The 19,969-nt window shown below is 44.4% G+C and overlaps 1 protein-coding gene across 1 annotated transcript in view; it reads right to left on the bottom strand.

Annotated features, from left to right (window-relative positions):
- The window catches only part of LOC126354828 (monocarboxylate transporter 13-like), a 91,502-nt gene that overhangs the window by 51,417 nt on the left and 20,116 nt on the right, over positions 1-19,969 (bottom strand). The window contains exon 3 of the mRNA XM_050004771.1: positions 17,970-18,096. Within this exon, the coding sequence (XP_049860728.1) occupies positions 17,970-18,096 (127 nt within the window). The remainder of the gene's footprint in view (positions 1-17,969; positions 18,097-19,969) is intronic.

Below are 19,969 nucleotides of genomic sequence, written 5' to 3'. Positions count from 1 at the left end.
AACTCTCACGGAATTTTCACTTACGGACAATTTACACAACAGCTGTCGATGTCCCACTAACAGAGATTTATGTTCCCTGTTAGTGTTATGTTGAAAATTTGGGTTTCTGCCTGTTATTCCCGTCTTTCTCGCACGACGTTTCAACCGCGTGACTCGCACTCTCCTTCAGGAAAGCTTGCAGAATTACATCTACTGTTATTATTTGGACATTACACCGCCCGAGCAGAGCTGCTCTAGGTAGCCAACTGCATTTACCAGTAATCCTCCTGATGGTTTCCCGCAGCTGCGTGGAGCAAGCAGAAACAATGACAGATTTGTCTAACAGGCGTCATTACCTTTACTTCCTCTCCTTGACTATATTTCAGTTTCAAGGATCAATACGCCATGACACAGTTCCCTAAGCAAACGTGAGGCATCTTCTCTTTTATTCGAAATAATATTTTCGGTTACTATATTTGTATATTAATAAAATGTATCATGCAATAGCTGCATATTCAACTGCCTATTTTTAAAGTATATTTTAAGTATTATTTAATCTTGTCTACTTTCTAAATGTGTTTCCTTATACTGCACAATCGAGTGCTTAGTTAACTAATCCCAGATGCTGACTAACCCTTCTCTTCTACTGTTTGCCGGTTTTCCTTACTCTGCTCCCCTCATATTTTTGTTATAATATCTTTCCATTTACATACGTTTTACGCCCACTTAAATTTTAACAAATTTCTGTCTGTCATTATTTTATCTGTTACTGTTACCTTATTCTTCCGCTTGTCGATGGTCCACGTTTCACGCCTACAAACTTATTTGCTCCAGAGCTGAAAAACTGCAATTCAACACGTAATTCCAGTAGAGGTTGTCCACTGAAAACAGTTTCGTTCTCAAGCGCCAGTCTGCTATTGATGTTAATTTTACCATGGTTTGGGACCAGAGTAATGTAATAATTTTTAAATGGAAGTTCCACCATTTGACCGTATGGACCGTTTATTCTACTGTACTATTATGATTTTAGCCTTTGGCCATTCTCAAGCACAACAATGTTGGGCATGATCAGATTTGTATAAACGAAGTCTTTGTTGCAATCATAAATTCCGACTATGACTTCGTTTACTTCATTCTGGTTACGCCCAGAATTGTGGTACTTGAAAATGGCGGAATTTTCATTTAAAAAGAAGTACTGTTGATATATTCCTTGTATTGATCATTTCGTGTACTTTGATTCCTGAGATAGGAAGATTCTTCACTTATTTTATTAATATAGTCTGTTTAATAAGAAGTACTTTCCTTCTAACGGCCGTTTGTGACTTTTATTTTTATATTGTTAATTCCTTACAACACTCCTCCCGCAATCAAATACACTGACATAGCGGGTTACGGCTTGTACACCGTCTGACCAAAAGTATCTGGAAACCTCTATTTTCTGCAGAATTGACCACCAGACGTCGTGAGAGGCCGACCCGCAAGGATGAAAGGAAGCAGGGAATATTGTGTTGTCAGCAGGGGAAGCAGTAACAGCAAGATGGATCGCTCTGGCGAACTCAGTGATTAGTCGTTAGGTACCACCTGAGTAACAAATCCTTCAGGACATTTCAACCATTCAAAAGCTGCCCTAGACGACTGCTAGTCATGTCATCGTGAAAATAAAAATGTTAAATGGAAATGCAAATGAACAACCGCAGCTAAACCAAGTGCAGTCAGATCGTCTTACTGACGGACTGGGACCATCGAGCATTGTGGAGGGTGAATTAAAAAAATTAGCATGAAATCAGTATAAGGAATCAGCGTAGAGGTCCAGAGTGGTACCGCCAGTGCAGCTAGAACCAGGACTGGGCCTAATGAGTTAAAGAGAATGGAGTACAACGGTCGAACTGACCATCATAAGCCTCAAATTTCGTAGCCAATGCTGGTCGAAATTTGAGGCGATGTTAAGAGTGACTCACTGGACAGTGGATGACTGGAAACATGTTATCTGCAGCACTGAATCACACTATATCCTGGCAGTCCGTTGGAAGGGTCTGGGATTGGCGAATACAGAAGGACTATACCATGCTATCGCATGAAAAATTTCGCTGCGCGGAGTGGCCGCGCGGTTAGAGGCGCAATGTCACGAATTGCGCGGCCTTCCCGTCGGAGATTCGAGACCTCCCTGGGCATGAGTGTGAGTGTTGTCCTTAGCGTAAGTTAGTTTAAGTTATGTGTAAGTTTAGGGACCGATGGCCTCAGCAGTTTGGTCCCTTACGAATTCACACACATTTGAAGATTTTCCGGTTTGGTCCTCTCTTTGCGCTTCAGAAAACACTAAATGCGGAACGATATCAATGCATTTTACAACATTATTTACGGCAAACAGTAGACGAGCAGTTCGGAAACGATGATTGATTCAGTCAGCATGACAATGCACGCTGACATAAGGCAGCATCTTTGAGGCAATGGTTTATGCACAACAATATTCCTGAAATGGTCTGGCCTGCACAGTGTCCCAAGTTGAAGTAACGGAACACCTTTCGGATGAGTCAGAACGTCGACTTTGCCCCAGACCTCAGTGTCCAACATCACTACCCTCTCTGGATTCGGCTCTGGAGGAAAAATGGACAGCCATTCCTCCACAGACATTCAGATACCTCACTGAAAGTGTTCCTAGCAGGGTTAAAACCTCCACAAAGGCGATAGGTGGATACATATTGTACTAATATCTACTAATAGGTGGCTCTATACTTTTGAACAGCTAATATATGTCAGTCATGCTTCCCACTGTCAGGAGAACGGCACGTGCTAGATTTTTAAGTAATGAAAACAGTGGCTATCCATATGAGGGCCAAAAGAAATCCGATAAAATTCGGGTGCACACAAATGTAAAGGCTTTAAATTCAACGAAGTACCTAGAGATCACTGACTCATGGCGCAGTTGGCGCCAGTCGTTTCTCTGTATTCATTTAAGATCTCTGTATCGCGTGGCCGCGGTTTTCCTCTTTGGTCGCTTTTCGGCTATTTAAGCTCAGGACGCTGTGGGGAGAGGGCTGGGTTTCAGATCGGTTGGTTGGCGCTCCGGTGTGCAGTCTGGTTGCCGGAGGTCGCTCTTTACTCATGCTCCGCCTCTTTCTGTCACGTGGACAGTGGGGCTGCGTACGGCGCGGCTTTGGAATGTATCAGACTGTGAGCGGATACACTCCAGAATCAAACGGTAGGAATCATTCTGGTTTTTGAAGTCCTGCGGTACATATCCATATTGAATTTCGTGCTATATATATATATATATATATATATATATATATATATATATATATATATATATATATATATATATATTCAGTTAATCGGCTCTGTTTTTTTAGTTAAGTTATGACTGCGTGATTTAGCACTATGAGCAAATTCTTATATATCTGAATATATTATCACTTCCTACTTTGGCACTAGTAAGCCTGTCTGCACATAGGCGTATTATTAATGACAAAGTAGTGCAGATATTTGAATGGCTTGTGCCTCCCTTTGGCCGTATTCCTGTTTTGAAATTTTGCTAATGTTTTAAGGATTGTGTTAGTCTGGATACTGCCCACTTGCTGTGTGGTTTTATGTTGTTGTTTCAGTGGTACAATCAGCGGTGCGCGTCGTCCGTTGCAGCTGGTCGTTTAACTTGGGGACGACGCATTGGCGGCAGACAGTTTGAATTGCTGTCGCTGTGTTTATCAGTAGCCTCCAGTTCTTCGGCGGATTTGAGTATTTTATTATTTGTTCCTGGTGACGCCGAGCCGTCCGTATTTCCTTCTTCACCGTTCCTATCAGCTTTTATTCAGGCTCGATCTGACTTGTAGTTTCCGCGCACTTCTGATTTGCCACTACTTGTCACTGAAATTTTGTAATACCTGAAAGATGCCTTTCATTGTACTGGGTTTTTAATATCTTATTCAGAAACAGAAATCTTGAGTTTTTTGTGATGTTGTATGTTAAAAAGTGTCCTGCTTCTGTGGAAGTTTTTGTCAGTAAACCACTTACTGTTAGTATGGTTCTTAAGATTTATGGAAAGAGGATTTTAAAATTATTTAGTGCTTGGCTTGGGCTTTGACGCACGTAGACATTTTGTCTGTTTAGTAATGTTTCAAATTCTACGGCAGTTATGTATATTATTCTGGAAAATAGCAATTTCCTGTTGTCATGGAACTGTTAAATCTGTTGGAAATTACAAGCCAGAGTTTGTGTTTAACTGGTAATTATCTACATCTACATGACTACTCTTCAATTCATATTTAAGTGCTTGGCAGAGGGTTCATCGAACCACAATCATACTATCTCTCTACTATTCCACTCCCGAACAGCGAGCGGGAAAAACGAACACCTAAACCTTTCTGCTCGAACTCTGATTTCTCTTATTTTATTTTGATGATCATTCCTACCTATGTAGGTTGGGCTCAACAAAATATTTTCGCATTCGGAAGAGAAAGTTGGTGACTGAAATTTTGTAAAAAGGTCTCGCCGCGACGAAAAACGTCTATGCTGTAATGACTTCCATCACAACTCGTGTATCATATCTGCCACACTCTCTCCCCTATAACGTGATAATACAAAACGAGCTGCCCTTTTTTGCACCCTTTCGATGTCCTCCGTCAATCCCAACTGGTAAGGATCCCACATCCCGCATCAGTATTCTAACAGAGGACGAACGAGTGTAGTGTAAGCTGTCTCTTTAGTGGACTTGTTGCATCTTCTAAGTGTCCTGCCAATGAAACGCAACCTTTGGCTCGCCTTCCCGACAGTATTATCTATATGGTCCTTCCAACTGAAGTTGTTCGTAATTTTAACATCCAGGTACTTAGCTGAATTGACAGCCTTGAGAATTGTACTATTTATCGAGTAATCGAATTCCAACGGATTTCTTTTGGAACTCATGTGGATCATCTCACACTTTTCGTTATTTAGCGTCAACTGCCACCTGACACACCATACAGCAATCTTTTCTAAATCGCTTTGCAGCTGATACTGGTCTTCGGATGACCTTACTAGAGGGTAAATTACAGCATCATCTGCGAACAGTCTAAGAGAACTGCTCAGATTGTCACCCAGGTAATTTATATAGATCAGGAACAGTAGAGGTCCCAGGACGCTTCCCTGGGGAACACCTGATATCACTTCAGTTCTACTGGATGATTTGCCGTCTATTACTACGAACTGCGACCTTCCTGACAGGAAATCACGAATCCAGTCGCACAACTGAGACGATACCCCATAGCTCCGCAGCTTGATTAGAAGTCGCTTGTGAGGAACGGTGTCAAAAGCTTTCCGGAAATCTAGAAATACGGAATCAACTTGAGATCTCCTCTCGATAGCGGCCATTACTTCGTGCGAATAAAGAGCTAGCTGCGTTGCACAAGAGCGATGTTTTCTGAAGCCATGCTGATTACGTGTCAATAGATCGTTCCATTCGAGGTGATTCATAATGTTTGAATACAGTATATGCTCCAAAACCCTACTGCAAACCGACGTCAATGATATAGGTCTGTAGTTAAATGGATTACTCCTACTACCCTTCTTGAACACTGGTGCGATCTGCGCAATTTTCCAATCTATAGGTACAGATCTATCGGTGAGCGAGCGGTTGTATATGAGTGCTAAGTAGGGAGCTATAGTATCAGCGTAATCTGAAAGGAACCTAATCGGTATACAATCTGGACCTGAAGACTTGCCCGTATCAAGCGATTTGAGTTGCTTCGCAACCCCTAAGGTATCTACTTCTAAGAGACTCATGCTAGCAGATGTTCGTGTTTCAAATTCTGTAATATTCCATTCGTCTTCCCTGGTGAAGGAATTTCGGAAAACTGCGTTCAATAACTCCGCTTTAGCGGCACAGTCGTCGATAACAGTACCATCGGCACTGCGCAGCGAAGGTATTGACTGCGTCTTGCCGCTTGTATACTTTACATACGACCAGAATTTCTTCGGATTTTCTACCAAATTTCGAGACAATGTTTCGTTGTGGAACCTATTAAAGGCATCTCGCATCGAAGTACGTGCCAAATTTCGCGCGTCTGTAAATTTTAGCCCATCTTCGGGATTTCGCGTTCTTCTGAACTTCGCATGCTTTTTCCGTTGCCTCTGCAACAGCGTTCGGACCTTTTTTGTGTACCACGGGGGATCCGTTCCATCTCTTACCAATTTATGAGGTATGAATATCTCAATTGCTGTTGCTACTATATCTTTGAATTTGAGCCACATCTCGTCCACATTCGCATAGTCAGTTCAGAAGGAATGGAAATTGTCTTTTAGGAAGGCTTCTAGTGGCACTTTATCCGCTTTTTTAAATAAAATTATTTTGCGTTTGTTTCTGATTGATTTGGAAGAAATGGTATTGAGCCTAGCTACAATGACCTTGTGATCACTAATCCCTGTATCAGTCATGATGCTCTCTATCAGCTCTGGATTGTTTGTGGCTAAGAGGTCAAGTGTGTTTTCGCAACCATTTACAATTCGCGTGGGTTCGTGGACTAACTGCTCGAAATAATTTTCGGAAAAAGCATTTAGGACAATCTCGGAAGACGTTTTCTGCTTACCACCGGTTTTGAACAAGTATTTTTGCCAACATACCGAGGGTAGGTTGAAGTCCCCACCAACTATAACCGTATGAGTGGGGTATTTATTTGTTACGAGACTCAAACTTTCTCTGAACTGTTCCGCAACTGTATCATCGGAGTCTGGGGGTCGGTAGAGGGAGCCAATAATTAACTTAATTCGGCTGTTAAGAATAACCTCCACCCACACCAATTCGCACGGAGTATCTACTTCGACTTCACTACAAGATAAACCACTACTGACAGACACAAACACTCCACCACCAATTCTCCCTAATCTATCTTTCCTGAACACCGTCTGAGACTTCGTAAAAATTTCTGCAGAACTTATTTCAGGCTTTAGCCAGCTTTCTGTACCTATATCAGCTTCTGTGCTTTCTACACTCCTGGAAATGGAAAAAAGAACACATTGACACCGGTGTGTCAGACCCACCATACTTGCTCCGGACACTGCGAGAGGGCTGTACAAGCAATGATCACACGCAAAGCACAGCGGACACACCAGGAACCGCGGTGTTGGCCGTCGAATGACGCTAGCTGCGCAGTATTTGTGCACCGCCGCCGTCAGTGTCAGCCAGTTTGCCGTGGCATACGGAGCTCCATCGCAGTCTTTAACACTGGTAGCATGCCGCGACAGCGTGGACGTGAACCGTATGGGCAGTTGACGGACTTTGAGCGAGGGCGTATAGTGGGCATGCGGGAGGCCGGGTGGACGTACCGCCGAATTGCTCAACACAGTACATCGATGTTGTCGCCAGTGGTCGGCGGAAGGTGCACGTGCCCGTCGACCTGGGACCTGACCGCAGGATAATGCACGTCCGCATGTATCCCGTGCCACCCAACGTGCTCTAGAAGGTGTAAGTCAACTACCCTGGCCAGCAAGATCTCCGGATCTGTCCCCCATTGAGCATGTTTGGTACTGGATGAAGCGTCGTCTCACGCGGTCTGCACGTCCAGCACGAACGCTGGTCCAACTGAGGCGCCAGGTGGAAATGGCATGGCAAGCCGTTCCACAGGACTACATCCAGCATCTCTACGATCGTCTCCATGGGAGAAAAGCAGCCTGCATTGCTACGAAAGGTGGATATACACTGTACTAGTGCCGACATTGTGCATGCTCTGTTGCCTGTGTCTATGTGCCTGTGGTTCTGTCAGTGTGATCATGTGATGTATCTGACCCCAGGAATGTGTCAATAAAGTTTCCCCTTCCTGGGGCAATGAATTCACGGTGTTCTTATTTCAATTTCCAGGAGTGTATTAGCGCTTGAAGCTCAGGGACTTTTCTAGCGCAACTACAACAATTTACAACTATAATTCCGACTGTTCCTTGATGCAAGCACGTCCTGTAATGGCCAAGCACCCTTTGACATTGCAGCCCATCCCGCACTTTCCCGAGGCCTTCTAACCTAAAAAACCGCCCAGTCCACGCCACACAGCCTCCGCTACCCGTGTAGCCGCCAGCTGAGTGTAGTGAACTCCTGACCTATTCAGCGGAACCCGAAACCCCACCACCCTATGGCGCAAGTCAAGGAATCTGCAGCCAATACCGTCGCAAAACCGTCTGAGCCTCTGATTCAGACCCTCCACCCGGCTCTGCACCAAAGGTCCTCAGTCGGTTCTGTCAACGATGCTGCAGATGGTGAGCTCTGCCTTCATCTCGTAAGCAAGACCGGCAGCCTTCACCAAATCAGATAGCCGCTGGAATCCAGAGAGAATTTCCTCAGATCCAAAGCGACACACGTCATTAGTGCCGACATGTGCCACCACCTGCAGCTGGCTGCACCCTGTGCTCTTCATGGCATCCGGAAGGACCCTTTCCACATCAGGAATGACTCCTCCCGGAATGCACACGGAGTGCACACTGGATTTCTTCCCCTTCTTAGCCGCCGTACCCCTAAGGGGCCCCATTACGCGCCTAACATTGGAGCTCCCAACTACCACTAAGCCCACCCTCTGCGATTGCCCGGACCTTGAAGGCTGAGAATTATCCTCTGAAAAGGGCAGGCAGCTGCATCTGGCTCAGCCAGAGACAGTGCCTGAAACCGGTTTATCAGACGCACCGGGGAGGCTTTCTGATCAGCCTCCGGGGTCGCCTTTCGCTGCCTGCCACGCCTTCGAACGACCTCCCAATCAACCACAGGCGAGGGCTCAGCCCCACTGCGGGCAGCAACCGGGGCAACCACAGCGGCAGACCGATCTGGGGACAGACGGGACGAGATTGACATCCCCGTGATACCAAAGTCCGGCTCCCCACAGTGGTGCCCATTGGCAACAGCCTCAAGCTGCGCGACCGAAGTCAGCGCCGATTGCAGCTGTGAGCGAAGGGATGCCAAGTCAGCCGTCATCCGAACACAGCAATCGCAGTCCCTGTCCATTCTAATCGATGTTGAACAACAGTTACTGAAACACGAGTCCGTGCCTAGATAACGCAAGCGAAACACGCAAAGAATGTATCAACTAACCTGTACAAATGCCTAACGACTGCGCTACAATCTGCTGAATTTACGATTACAGTAACTAAAGAAATTGCACCTCCTATACGAAACTCACGCAATTTAAATAAGAATCTACGAAATAAACACTAAAGCGCGATGTTACAACTGTCAGATACTATAATACGCCCGAAATATATGAATTAAACAATGCAAGTACCCCAAAACACGCAAAGAAATTAATTAAACTATAACAAATAAGTAAGCTAGGGTTATACGACTTGCTGCTGCAGCTGCTTATCCAACGGCGGCAGGGAGCACACTTACCTTTTCTTGATTGAGTTGAAGAATCCTTGAGCGTGTGTCCGACGTCGCAATTACAGTTACGAACTACTTAAAATGGAACAGTTGTTGTGGGGAAAGCGAACTAAAGACTGCGTTTTATTGGCAGAGCACTAAGAACATGCAACCGTCGACTAAAGCGATCTTCTATGATCTTCTACCCTACGCTTTTCCATCATATTGTGGTGGTATGGGAACCGTATCAGAAAGCATTGACTAAGGACATAGAAAATTTTCAAAGAATGTCAGCCCGTTTTGTGTCATTGCGAAACGAGGGACAGAGTGTCACGGATATGATACGCGAGTTGGGATGACAATCATTAAAACAAATTTTTTTTTATTACGGTGAGATCTTTTCAGCAAATTTTAATCACCGGCTTTCTCCTCCGCACGGGGAAATATTTTGCTGACACCCACCTACACCTCTTGAGGGTGGCTCGATGAAGCCTTTGCCAGGCACTTAGCTGTGAATTTCAACGCGTAGGAATACATCCTGGCCATGTGTCGTGTTCGCCACTGTGGTAGAGTCATACCATGCATACACAGCATGAAACGTGTTGCATGTTGTAGTTCACTAAAAATACGTAAATTTCTGTGCTAAGTGACAGTCTCTTTAAAATCCTTCTGGACGTACTGCCACCTCATCTCATAACAAAATGCCAAAATACTAAAATGGTTGACGTTTCATCCGTGTTTCCTCTATCCGCAGGATTCGACCAGGACGCAGAGTGGAAACGTGAGTGACAAGCTACAAGAACCAGGAACCACGAACTTGTAGACAATCCAACAGTTCCAGTTCCAGGCTTCGACCAACCAAGGGAGGCGTGGGTGCAGTTAAACAGATATCGGACTGAAGAGGGTAGGTCAAATAATACAACATGCAAAAGTGGGGCTTTTCAAGTGACAGTGTGTGTGACTGTGTTGACACCCAAACAATGAGCCACATTGTGAATAACTGTCCAATCAGATGCTTCCCTGGTGGCATTGAGAAGCTCCATCAAGCATCCCACGAGGCACTCCGCTGGATCGAATCCATCGACATCCAAGTGTAGTATGAGCCGTTTTAAAACTTGTGTGCTATATAATTATAATTTCACATGCTCATTTTTAAATATATTTCTTTGTTTTGCTAAATGTTTATTACTGTAATTGATGCATACAATAATAATAATAATAATAAATCCGTGTTTCTTCACAGTGGAGACTAGTTTAGATGAAGAATAAGTGCTCCAATTAATCGGGTTTATAACAGTGTCACAAGTACGCCTGTGTGAAACTTCTTGCATTTTATTGGCCATAAATACCACTGGTTGGCGTTAATAGAAAGGGAGGGGGTGTATTGCTGGCTGTTCATGGATTAGATGGCATTCTGGTGTCTAGTCAGCCACTGTGAACCGATGACAGGAGCACAGGATTACGCTGTACTGCAGTCAGCTGCGGAGAAACGTCGCCAGTTGTGGGTACGCTGTGTGTTTAGCAGGACGCGGCTGTGTCCGGTGAGGAAGACGTCCTGCGATCATACTCTGCCCCACGTACTGCGTTTGCCGGCAGTCAGTTCGCGTACAGCCATCCACAGCCGTCTCGCAAGTACTCGGGTTTCCTGAAACGTTACTGGCTCAATCTGTGGTTTAGCCATTGGTATATGCAGTTTGCTCCAAGACGCCGAAGGGGCAACTTTAACGCGCTTAGATGGTGTAAACACTTTCTACTCGCCCACTGCATGCGAAGTGGCAACAGTGGCAGTTTGGTGTTGGTACCTGCCATGTTTGCATCGCTGTGCCAAATCGTTAAAATTCTTGCTACTCTGCGATCACAAACATGAACGGTAGTGGTTGATGCCCCACTGCTAGACAAATTTCGCAAAGCCAGCCGTATTTTCGGAATTAACAATGACACACCACCTGCGCCCATCAGTGAAGCGATTAGCGAAGGAAACATCGGGTCTCACAACGCAGACACATCTCATCATGTTCTACTCGTCGATGCAACTACAGCAAGAGGCTTGCAGGCCTCGGAGAAAAGACAAAGAGACCTCGAAGAAGGACATGGCGACGCACGAGATAAAATGGAGAAGGTGTTACGTGTCGACGCCACGCAGAAAGCAACCGTCACCTCGCTTGCTTGAGTTTGGAGGGGGTAGAATTCTGTACCGAGTCTCGTAATGTTTAGAAAGAAGTAGCTGCATTCGCACAAGGCCTGTTTTTGAAGACAGCGGCTGCACCTGATCCGGACTGTACTGACTACCCAATGCTACCAGACATTCCACACAAAGGGAAACTTCCGTTGCTCAAAATTTACAGTAGCGTTTGGACACAAAAGACCAAAATCGACTCGCTGAAAACGTTTCGTATCGTCCCCATCGGCAAATTTTGAAAAAAAAAAAAAATGTGATAAACTGGAGATATATCGGCCTGTCATCTTACAACCGTGTTCGGTGAAGTTAATTATAAGATTACTGAGCGATGCTTAGAAAGGTGGTGTGTAAACAATAAAATATTAGCGGAGGAACAAATTGAGCAACGTAAAGTAAAAGGGGCTATTGGAATCCATTGACAGTCTGTTACTGGCATACAGCTAAATTTCTCTGTGAATAATTATATGACAGTTGTCTTCATAGACTTCCATAAAGCGTAGACAACGTCTTAATGCCAATTTCAGGGAAAAACTGGAAAAACCTTATATTCTAAAATCATTCGCTGGTAACTTTGTAAGCTTCCTGAACAACAGGAACACAATGATTTTGGAACACGAAACTACTTTGGGACCGAAGCAACATCCAAAGGCCTCCTGAAGGGGTCTGTCTTGGCTCGCCTACTGTTCAATCTCTGTTTAGCAGACGTTCATGATCTCTTTCCCAGTGACGTCCTAATGTTACAGTACGCCGACGACATACGCATGTATGCCGAAGACAGTGGTCTTCAGTCTTGTCATCTGAAAATGCACACCGCTCCCATACGCCTGCATGAGTGGCTTATAGAAAGTGGCTTCGAAATATCTGACAGAAAATGTGCTCCAACGATGTTTACTTGACACAGGAATCCACAAACAGTGCAACTCGGACAACATAATTTTCCAGTTGCGAAAACAACAAGATTTTCTGGAATGATTATAGGTGATAAAATAAGATGGGTTCACAATGTTCAACACATACTTAACACACGTGAAAAAGCATGTAATCTCGTAAGAGCTATGACTGGAGTATGGCGGGGCTCAGAGAAGCGGTCGACGATGACTTTTTAGCGGCCCGTAATAAGACGGTACAGATCAGCATCAGTTACTTGCGTATAGTTACTGGGGCGTTTACGCCAACCGCAACCAATGCACTATTGGTAAAAGAGAATTAATCACTCTTAAAACTGCGAAGAATATTCGGCTCTGTTTCGAGCAAAACGGGTCCCTCGACGAAAAAATCTGGGATTTAGCATCTTGCTTTCGGCCGCGAGAGATACTAGATAACCAAGCAACTCCCACCTGTAGCAGCTGAATTTGTGAAGATATAAGCATTAAGGCACTAGGTGTGGTATAGTTCTCTCATACCGCACTACAGCAGACCGTTCCACACATCGACTCTGCGGATTGATGTCAGGACCTATTTAACGTTTCAAAATCAGGATCCCAGTAACGTAACGGCAATGGCATTCCTTTCTCACTATCACGATGCATGCGTGGTATATACAGATGGCTCCATAGCAGACACAGTATTCATGATATCTGATAATATGCCAATCCAGCAACTGATTAGAAACCATAATAATAATTTTATCAACGTAATAGCTGCAGCAGTTTTCAACGATGTGTTTCGGTTGGATATGAATATCGCAACATCGTGATGGAATGGATGAAAGGCCATTTTGAGGTACCTGGAAATGAACTCTCGTAGCAAAACCGAGCATGTCTATACGCAGCTGTTAAATATGATAACCTCCCTCTCATAGGACATCTAAAAGTCAATGGCAGTCACTAAGCACTAATTTATCCCACGACTCCAAGAGTATTATGATATAATAAGACAAAAACATCTCGGAGCTTCACGGCAGCTATAGCGCGACTGAAAAATTTGAAATTCAACGAACACCTCTATCGGCTCAATCTCAACATCTATGTGTTTGCGGAAAGGGAGAAGATAGAGATCATTACAATGTCTTTTCAACACGAATTACATAATCGTCCATGAATATAATCTTGGGGATACTGGTCATCATTTCCCAAGCATCTTGCAAACCTTGTTGACATCTAACGATACAGTATCGTGTAAAATATTGTACGAGTTTGTCAACTGTATCAACATTAAGTTGTAGCTACATAGGATGCTAATCTAAAGCTCTTGGTAATTAGAATTCCAGGGAAAATGCCAAAGCACAATTAACTATCTTCTCACGTGATACTCTATAGGATACGGAACGTTCAGCCTATAAACGTATGTCACTGTGCACCCCCCTATATACATGTGTCTGAATTCTAGTGTATCTATACGTATGGGTGTAATACCCAAATCTGATTCTTGTATAATTCATATTCTCTCTAGATGGCACTTCTAGACCTGCAGAGATATTCAGTTCTACACTCCTGGAAATTGAAATAAGAACACCGTGAATTCATTGTCCCAGGAAGGGGAAACTTTATTGACACATTCCTGGGGTCAGATACATCACATGATCACACTGACAGAACCACAGGCACATAGACACAGGCAACAGAGCATGCACAATGTCGGCACTAGTACAGTGTATATCCACCTTTCGTAGCAATGCAGGCTGCTTTTCTCCCATGGAGACGATCGTAGAGATGCTGGATGTAGTTCTGTGGAACGGCTTGCCATGCCATTTCCACCTGGCGCCTCAGTTGGACCAGCGTTCGTGCTGGACGTGCAGACCGCGTGAGACGACGCTTCATCCAGTACCAAACATGCTCAATGGGGGACAGATCCGGAGATCTTGCTGGCCAGGGTAGTTGACTTACACCTTCTAGAGCACGTTGGGTGGCACGGGATACATGCGGACGTGCATTGTCCTGTTGGAACAGCAAGTTCCCTAGCCGGTCTAGGAATGGTAGAACGATGGGTTCGATGACGGTTTGGATGTACCGTGCACTATTCAGTGTCCCCTCGACGATCACCAGAGGTGTACGGCCAGTGTAGGAGATCGCTCCCCACACCATGATGCCGGGTGTTGGCCCTGTGTGCCTCGGTCGTATGCAGTCCTGATTGTGGCGCTCACATGCACGGCGCAAAACACGCATACGACCATCATTGGCACCAAGGCAGAAGCGACTCTCATCGCTGAAGACGACACGTCTCCATTCGTCCCTCCATTCACGCCTGTCGCGACACCACTGGAGGTGGGCTGCACGATGTTGGGGCGTGAGCGGAAGACGGCCTAACGGTGTGTGGGACCGTAGCCCAGCTTCATGGAGACGGTTGCGAATGGTCCTCGCGGATACCCCAGGAGCAACAGTGTCCCTAATTTGCTGGGAAGTGGCGGTGCGGTCCCCTACGGCACTGCGTAGGATCCTACGGTCTTGGCGTGCATCCGTGCGTCGCTGCGGTCCGGTCCCAGGTCGACGGGCACGTGCACCTTCCGCCGACCACTGGCGACAACATCGATGTACTGTGGAGACCTCACGCCCCACGTGTTGAGCAATTCCGCGGTACGTCCACCCGGCCTCCCGCATGCCCACTATACGCCCTCGCTAAAAGTCCGTCAACTGCACATACGGTTCACGTCCACGGCATGCTACCAGTGTTAAAGACTGCGATGGAGCTCCGTATGCCACGGCAAACAGGCTGACACTGACGGCGGCGGTGCACAAATGCTGCGCAGCTAGCGCCATTCGACGGCCAACACCGCGGTTCCTGGTGTGTCCGCTGTGCCGTGCGTGTGATCATTGCTTGTACAGCCCTCTTGCAGTGTCCGGAGCAAGTATGGTGGGTCTGACACACCGGTGACAATGTGTTCTTTTTTCCATTTCCAGGAGTGTATATCCGCGGCCTTTGTAACAGTTCTTACAGGACACCCAAAACAACATTTTATTGTTACTTTAGACATATAGTCATTTGTCTACATCTACATCTAAGTGATTACTCGGCTATTCACAGTTAAGTGCCTGGCGGAGGGTTCAATGAACCACCTTCAAGCTGTCTCTCTACCGTTCCACTCTCGAAAGACGCTCGGGAAAAAGAAGCACTTAAATTTTTCTATGTGAGCCCTGATTTCTCTTATTTTATATTGATAGTCATTTCTCCCTATGTAGGTGGGTGCCAACAGAATGTTTTCGCAATCGGAGGAGAAAACTGGTTACTGAAATGTCATGAGAAGATCCCGTCGCAACGAAAACCGCTTTCGTTTATTGATTGCCACTCCAATTCACGTATCATATCTCTGGTGCTATCTCCCCTATTTCACGATAGTACAAAACGTGCCGCCCTCCTTTAAAATTTTGCAATATCATCCGTCAGTCCCACCTGATACGGATCCCACACCGCACAGCAATACTTCAGAATAGGGCGGACCAGTGCAGTGTAAGCAGTCTCTTTAGTAGATCTGTTGCACCTTCTACGTGTTCTGCCAATGAATCGCAGTCTTTGGTTTGCTCTACCCACAACATTATCTATGTGATAGTTCCAATTTAGATTATTTGAATTGTAATCCCTAAGTATGTAGTTGAATTTACAGCCTTCAGATTTATGTGTGTTACCGTGTAATAGAGATTTAGCCGATTTCTTTTAGTAATTATGTGAATAACTTCATGCCTTTCTTTATTCAGGTTCAATTGCCACTTTTCGCACCACACAGATATCTTATGTAAATCAATTTACAGTTCGTTTTGGTCATCTAATGACTTTACAAGACTGTAAATGACAGCATCATCTGCAAATAATCTAAGAGGGCTACTCAGATTGTCTCCTATGTCATTAATATAGATCAGGAACAATAGAGGGCCTATAACACTTCCTTGGGGAACGCCGGATATTACTTCTGTTTTACTCGATGACTTTCCGTCTATTACTACGAACTGTGGCCTTTCTGGCTGGAAATCACGAATCCCGTCGCACAACAGAGGCGATATTCCATAGGCACACAGTTTGGTTGGAAGATGATTGTGAGGAACGGTGTCAAAAGAGTTCTGAAAATCTAAAAATATGGAATCAATTTGACATCTCCTGTCGATAGCACTCATTACTTCATGAGTATAAAGAGCTAGTTGTGTCCCGCAAGAACGATATTTTCTGAATCCATGCTGAATAGTGTCAGTAAATAGTTTTCATCGAGGTACTTCATAATGTTCGAATACAGTATATGTTCCAAAACCCTACTGCAAATCGACGTTAGTGACATGGGCCTGTAATTCAGCGGATTACTCCTATTTACCTTTAAGGGTATTGGTGTGAATGTGTCTGTGAAATCTTATGGGACTTAACTGCTAAGGTCATCGGTCTCTAAGCTTACACACTATTTAACCTAAATTATCCTAAGAACAAACACACACACCCATGCCAGAGGGAAGACTCGAACCTCCGCCGGGACCAGCCGTACAGTCCATGACTGCAGCGCCTTGGACCGCTCGGCTTATCCCGCGCGGCCGGTATTGGTGTGACTTGACCAACTTTCCAGTCTTTAGGTATGGAACTTCCTGTGAGCCATCGCCTGTATACAATTACTAAGTATGGAGCTATTGCATCTGCGTACTCTGAAATAGAATGGAAAATAATATGTATTGCATTGAAAATATCACAATTGTGTACCGACGGCAATTTATCAATTCTTATTACCTCTGTGTATCCAGTGTAAAATTCTCAGCTTGATTACTCGCTTCAGTACAATATGTATGCGAAAATTTGTCTTATGTCGGCATCTGTTATTTGTTAAGCCTATGTAACTTCGTACCAGGGTACGAATTAAACTAATATATCCTCTGACTTGTCCAAAACAAACTCCAGTGTTTAGATGGCTGTGTGGCCACGTTCCAAAAGCCAATAATAATAATAATAATAATAATAATAATAATCGTTACAGGTTACACACAGTCGCGATAGCGCTCCACATGTGCCGATCTGCTGTTCAAAAAAATGGTTCAAATGGCTCTAAGCACTATGGGACTTAACATATATGGTCATCAATCCCCTAGAACTACTTAAACCTAACTAACCTAAGGACATCACAGAACACCCAGCCATCACGAGACAGAGAAAATCCCTGACCCCGCCGGGAATCGAACCCGGGAACCCGGGCGTGGAAAGCGAGAACGCTACCGCACGACCACGAGATGCGGCCAGATCTGCTGTGCTGTCACAGTCGGACATAGCACTCATGCTCTGTTATGCGGTTGCTAACTGACCTTTCAGTTTCCTCAGTGTTCGAATGTTACGCCGGTGGTTTTAGAAACAGTTAGAGACGCAATCTACTGATGCTGCTCCACTAAATTAGTCCACGGCCTGAGGAAGGCCGGTGCAAGGACGCCGAAAAGTTCAATAGTTTATTATTTTCTGATATGGCGCTGTCGTAATCCGATTTTTATCATCTAAAGAAGGCTGGTTAGTAATTGAAATCGATAATTCGACTTGTAATTTGTGATCAACTCAAATAATATTTGGTCTTGGATGGCTATCGAGTCAACAGGAAGGTTTGAAATGTTCGCAGCTTACCGGAGAATGAGGAAATGCACATGCAGACACTGACGATGGTGGTCATGGCCTCAGTGCCGTGTCCGAGCTCCGCCAAGTAGTCTGCGAAGACGAATGGGTACGAAATCGCTGACGACAGCATCACCACCTGCAATAAGACAATTGGTATCACATGTTGGCCTGGCCTCCGCACAAACAGATCGCTGCCAGCTGTTGTTACGGCCCGCACATCGGAGAGCAGTTCATGCACGGTCATGATTACAGCCCACAACTTACAACAAATGTGCTCTATACTGTCAGTGCTCCACGGATACGCAGACAAATCAACCTGATCATGAAATACTTGCTGTTTATATGACGCTGACCTGTCAGTCCCTACATGGGCTACGGAGTTCTCCTGCAATGAGAGAGGTAAGACACGTAGGTAGTTTTGCTTCCATAGCTGATGAATAGGTACCATGCTGTCACTGTTTTGTTTCCTTTACTTGGAGCACTAATCCTCGTCGTCAGAGGGCAAAATGTTCAGTAACTTTACACGAAGTTTACTTTCTTGCTTGTACTGTTTCGTGTCCATGTTGTGTTTTTGTCGAATATTGGTGTGGTGGCCGCTTTAGACACTAAAGATAATTAAATAGTTGCCATCGTATTCACGTTGTTTTCAGCTAGCACGTTGTATATTTTCGCACAGTACCTTCTTGTGTATTTCGCTTCATGCTGTTGGTGGCAAGACACCTTTTTTCAGTTACTAATAAAATATACCGTTTAACTGAATTTTCACTACTAATCTCGCAAAACAATGTTCCTATCATTTTACAACACTATTCTTATAAACGATCACTTTCATTTGTTATTTTTGGGATAACGTCCTCTAACAGAAAGTTAGTAAAAGTAGGTGGTAAGGTAAAACAGGTTCATGTAAATAAAACTGTATTACATGACTTCTACTCCCACCACTGCTTTTCAAATAGCATGTCGGAGAATCATTACAGGAAGTGAAAAAAATTCGAAACAGGTTTGGAAGTTCACGGGAAAGAGATATTAATGCTACGGACCGCAAACGACAAATAACATGCGGAAAATAAGACCCGTCGAAAGGCCTGGAAAACATACTTAAAACTGAATATGCTTAACGATGATAAACAGTAGAGTAGGAGGACGCCTGCATTCTCTCTAATCCCACCAACTTTGTTGTTGGTTACTACGTATGCTACTTACATTACTACGTATGCTACTTACATTTTACGCTCTCCATGCTCCGTTACTGTCTCTCTCTCTACACCCCTCTCCCTCGCTCTTTCCAGCCACATATATAAATTGCTAACCAGCCTTGATTTAACGTGCCACAGATGCCTCTCATTTAATAGTAATGGCAATAAGATATATAAAAAGTTGTAATGCACCAGTAATAATTCGTTTACTTCAGTGCTTAATACAGCGCCGTGACATAATTTCCGAGAAATAACCGTTTAAAGAAATGAATCATTTGAAAAGCACCAATTGAAAATTTGATGTGTGTGTGTGTCGTGCAGTTGATCTGAGAATTATAAGAACAATATTTTGATTTCAGAAATTCAATAGCATCGTTAGCTACCCCTTAAGCCTTGTTTGAAAGCAAATATTCGTTCATCCTCTGACTCTAATACTCTGTCTACTCTATTTTTCAAATCAACGTCCATTTCTTCTTCTTTTATAGTAGCAGACAGTTGCATTCCCTTACAGAATTCCTTGGTCTCTTCCCACATAGTCGCCCTCTCCTCTACCTTTAAGCGTGGATTTCCTTTCGCCCTTTTAATTTTGAAACTGTTACCTTTACTACATATAACAGATTACTGATTTTTCAAGATGCTAAATCAGTCATTCCAATGGCCATTTTCTTTCTTCTACTTTTTTTTCTATCATTTCGCTTTGCTTCCCTGCTCTTTATATTGCCCTCGATCCTAAGTGAACAATATTTCTGTAATACTTCGGTTTCCGGAGAGTTTTAGCCTTTCATAGGTAAAATCTGGCATTTTCTATTATTC

The sequence above is a fragment of the Schistocerca gregaria genome, chromosome 3, assembly GCF_023897955.1.
Source record: "Schistocerca gregaria isolate iqSchGreg1 chromosome 3, iqSchGreg1.2, whole genome shotgun sequence".
NCBI classification, from domain to species: Eukaryota; Metazoa; Arthropoda; class Insecta; order Orthoptera; family Acrididae; genus Schistocerca; species Schistocerca gregaria.
The sequence above is the reverse complement of the archived record's forward strand: the minus strand, read 5'-3'. Positions and strand labels throughout refer to the sequence as shown.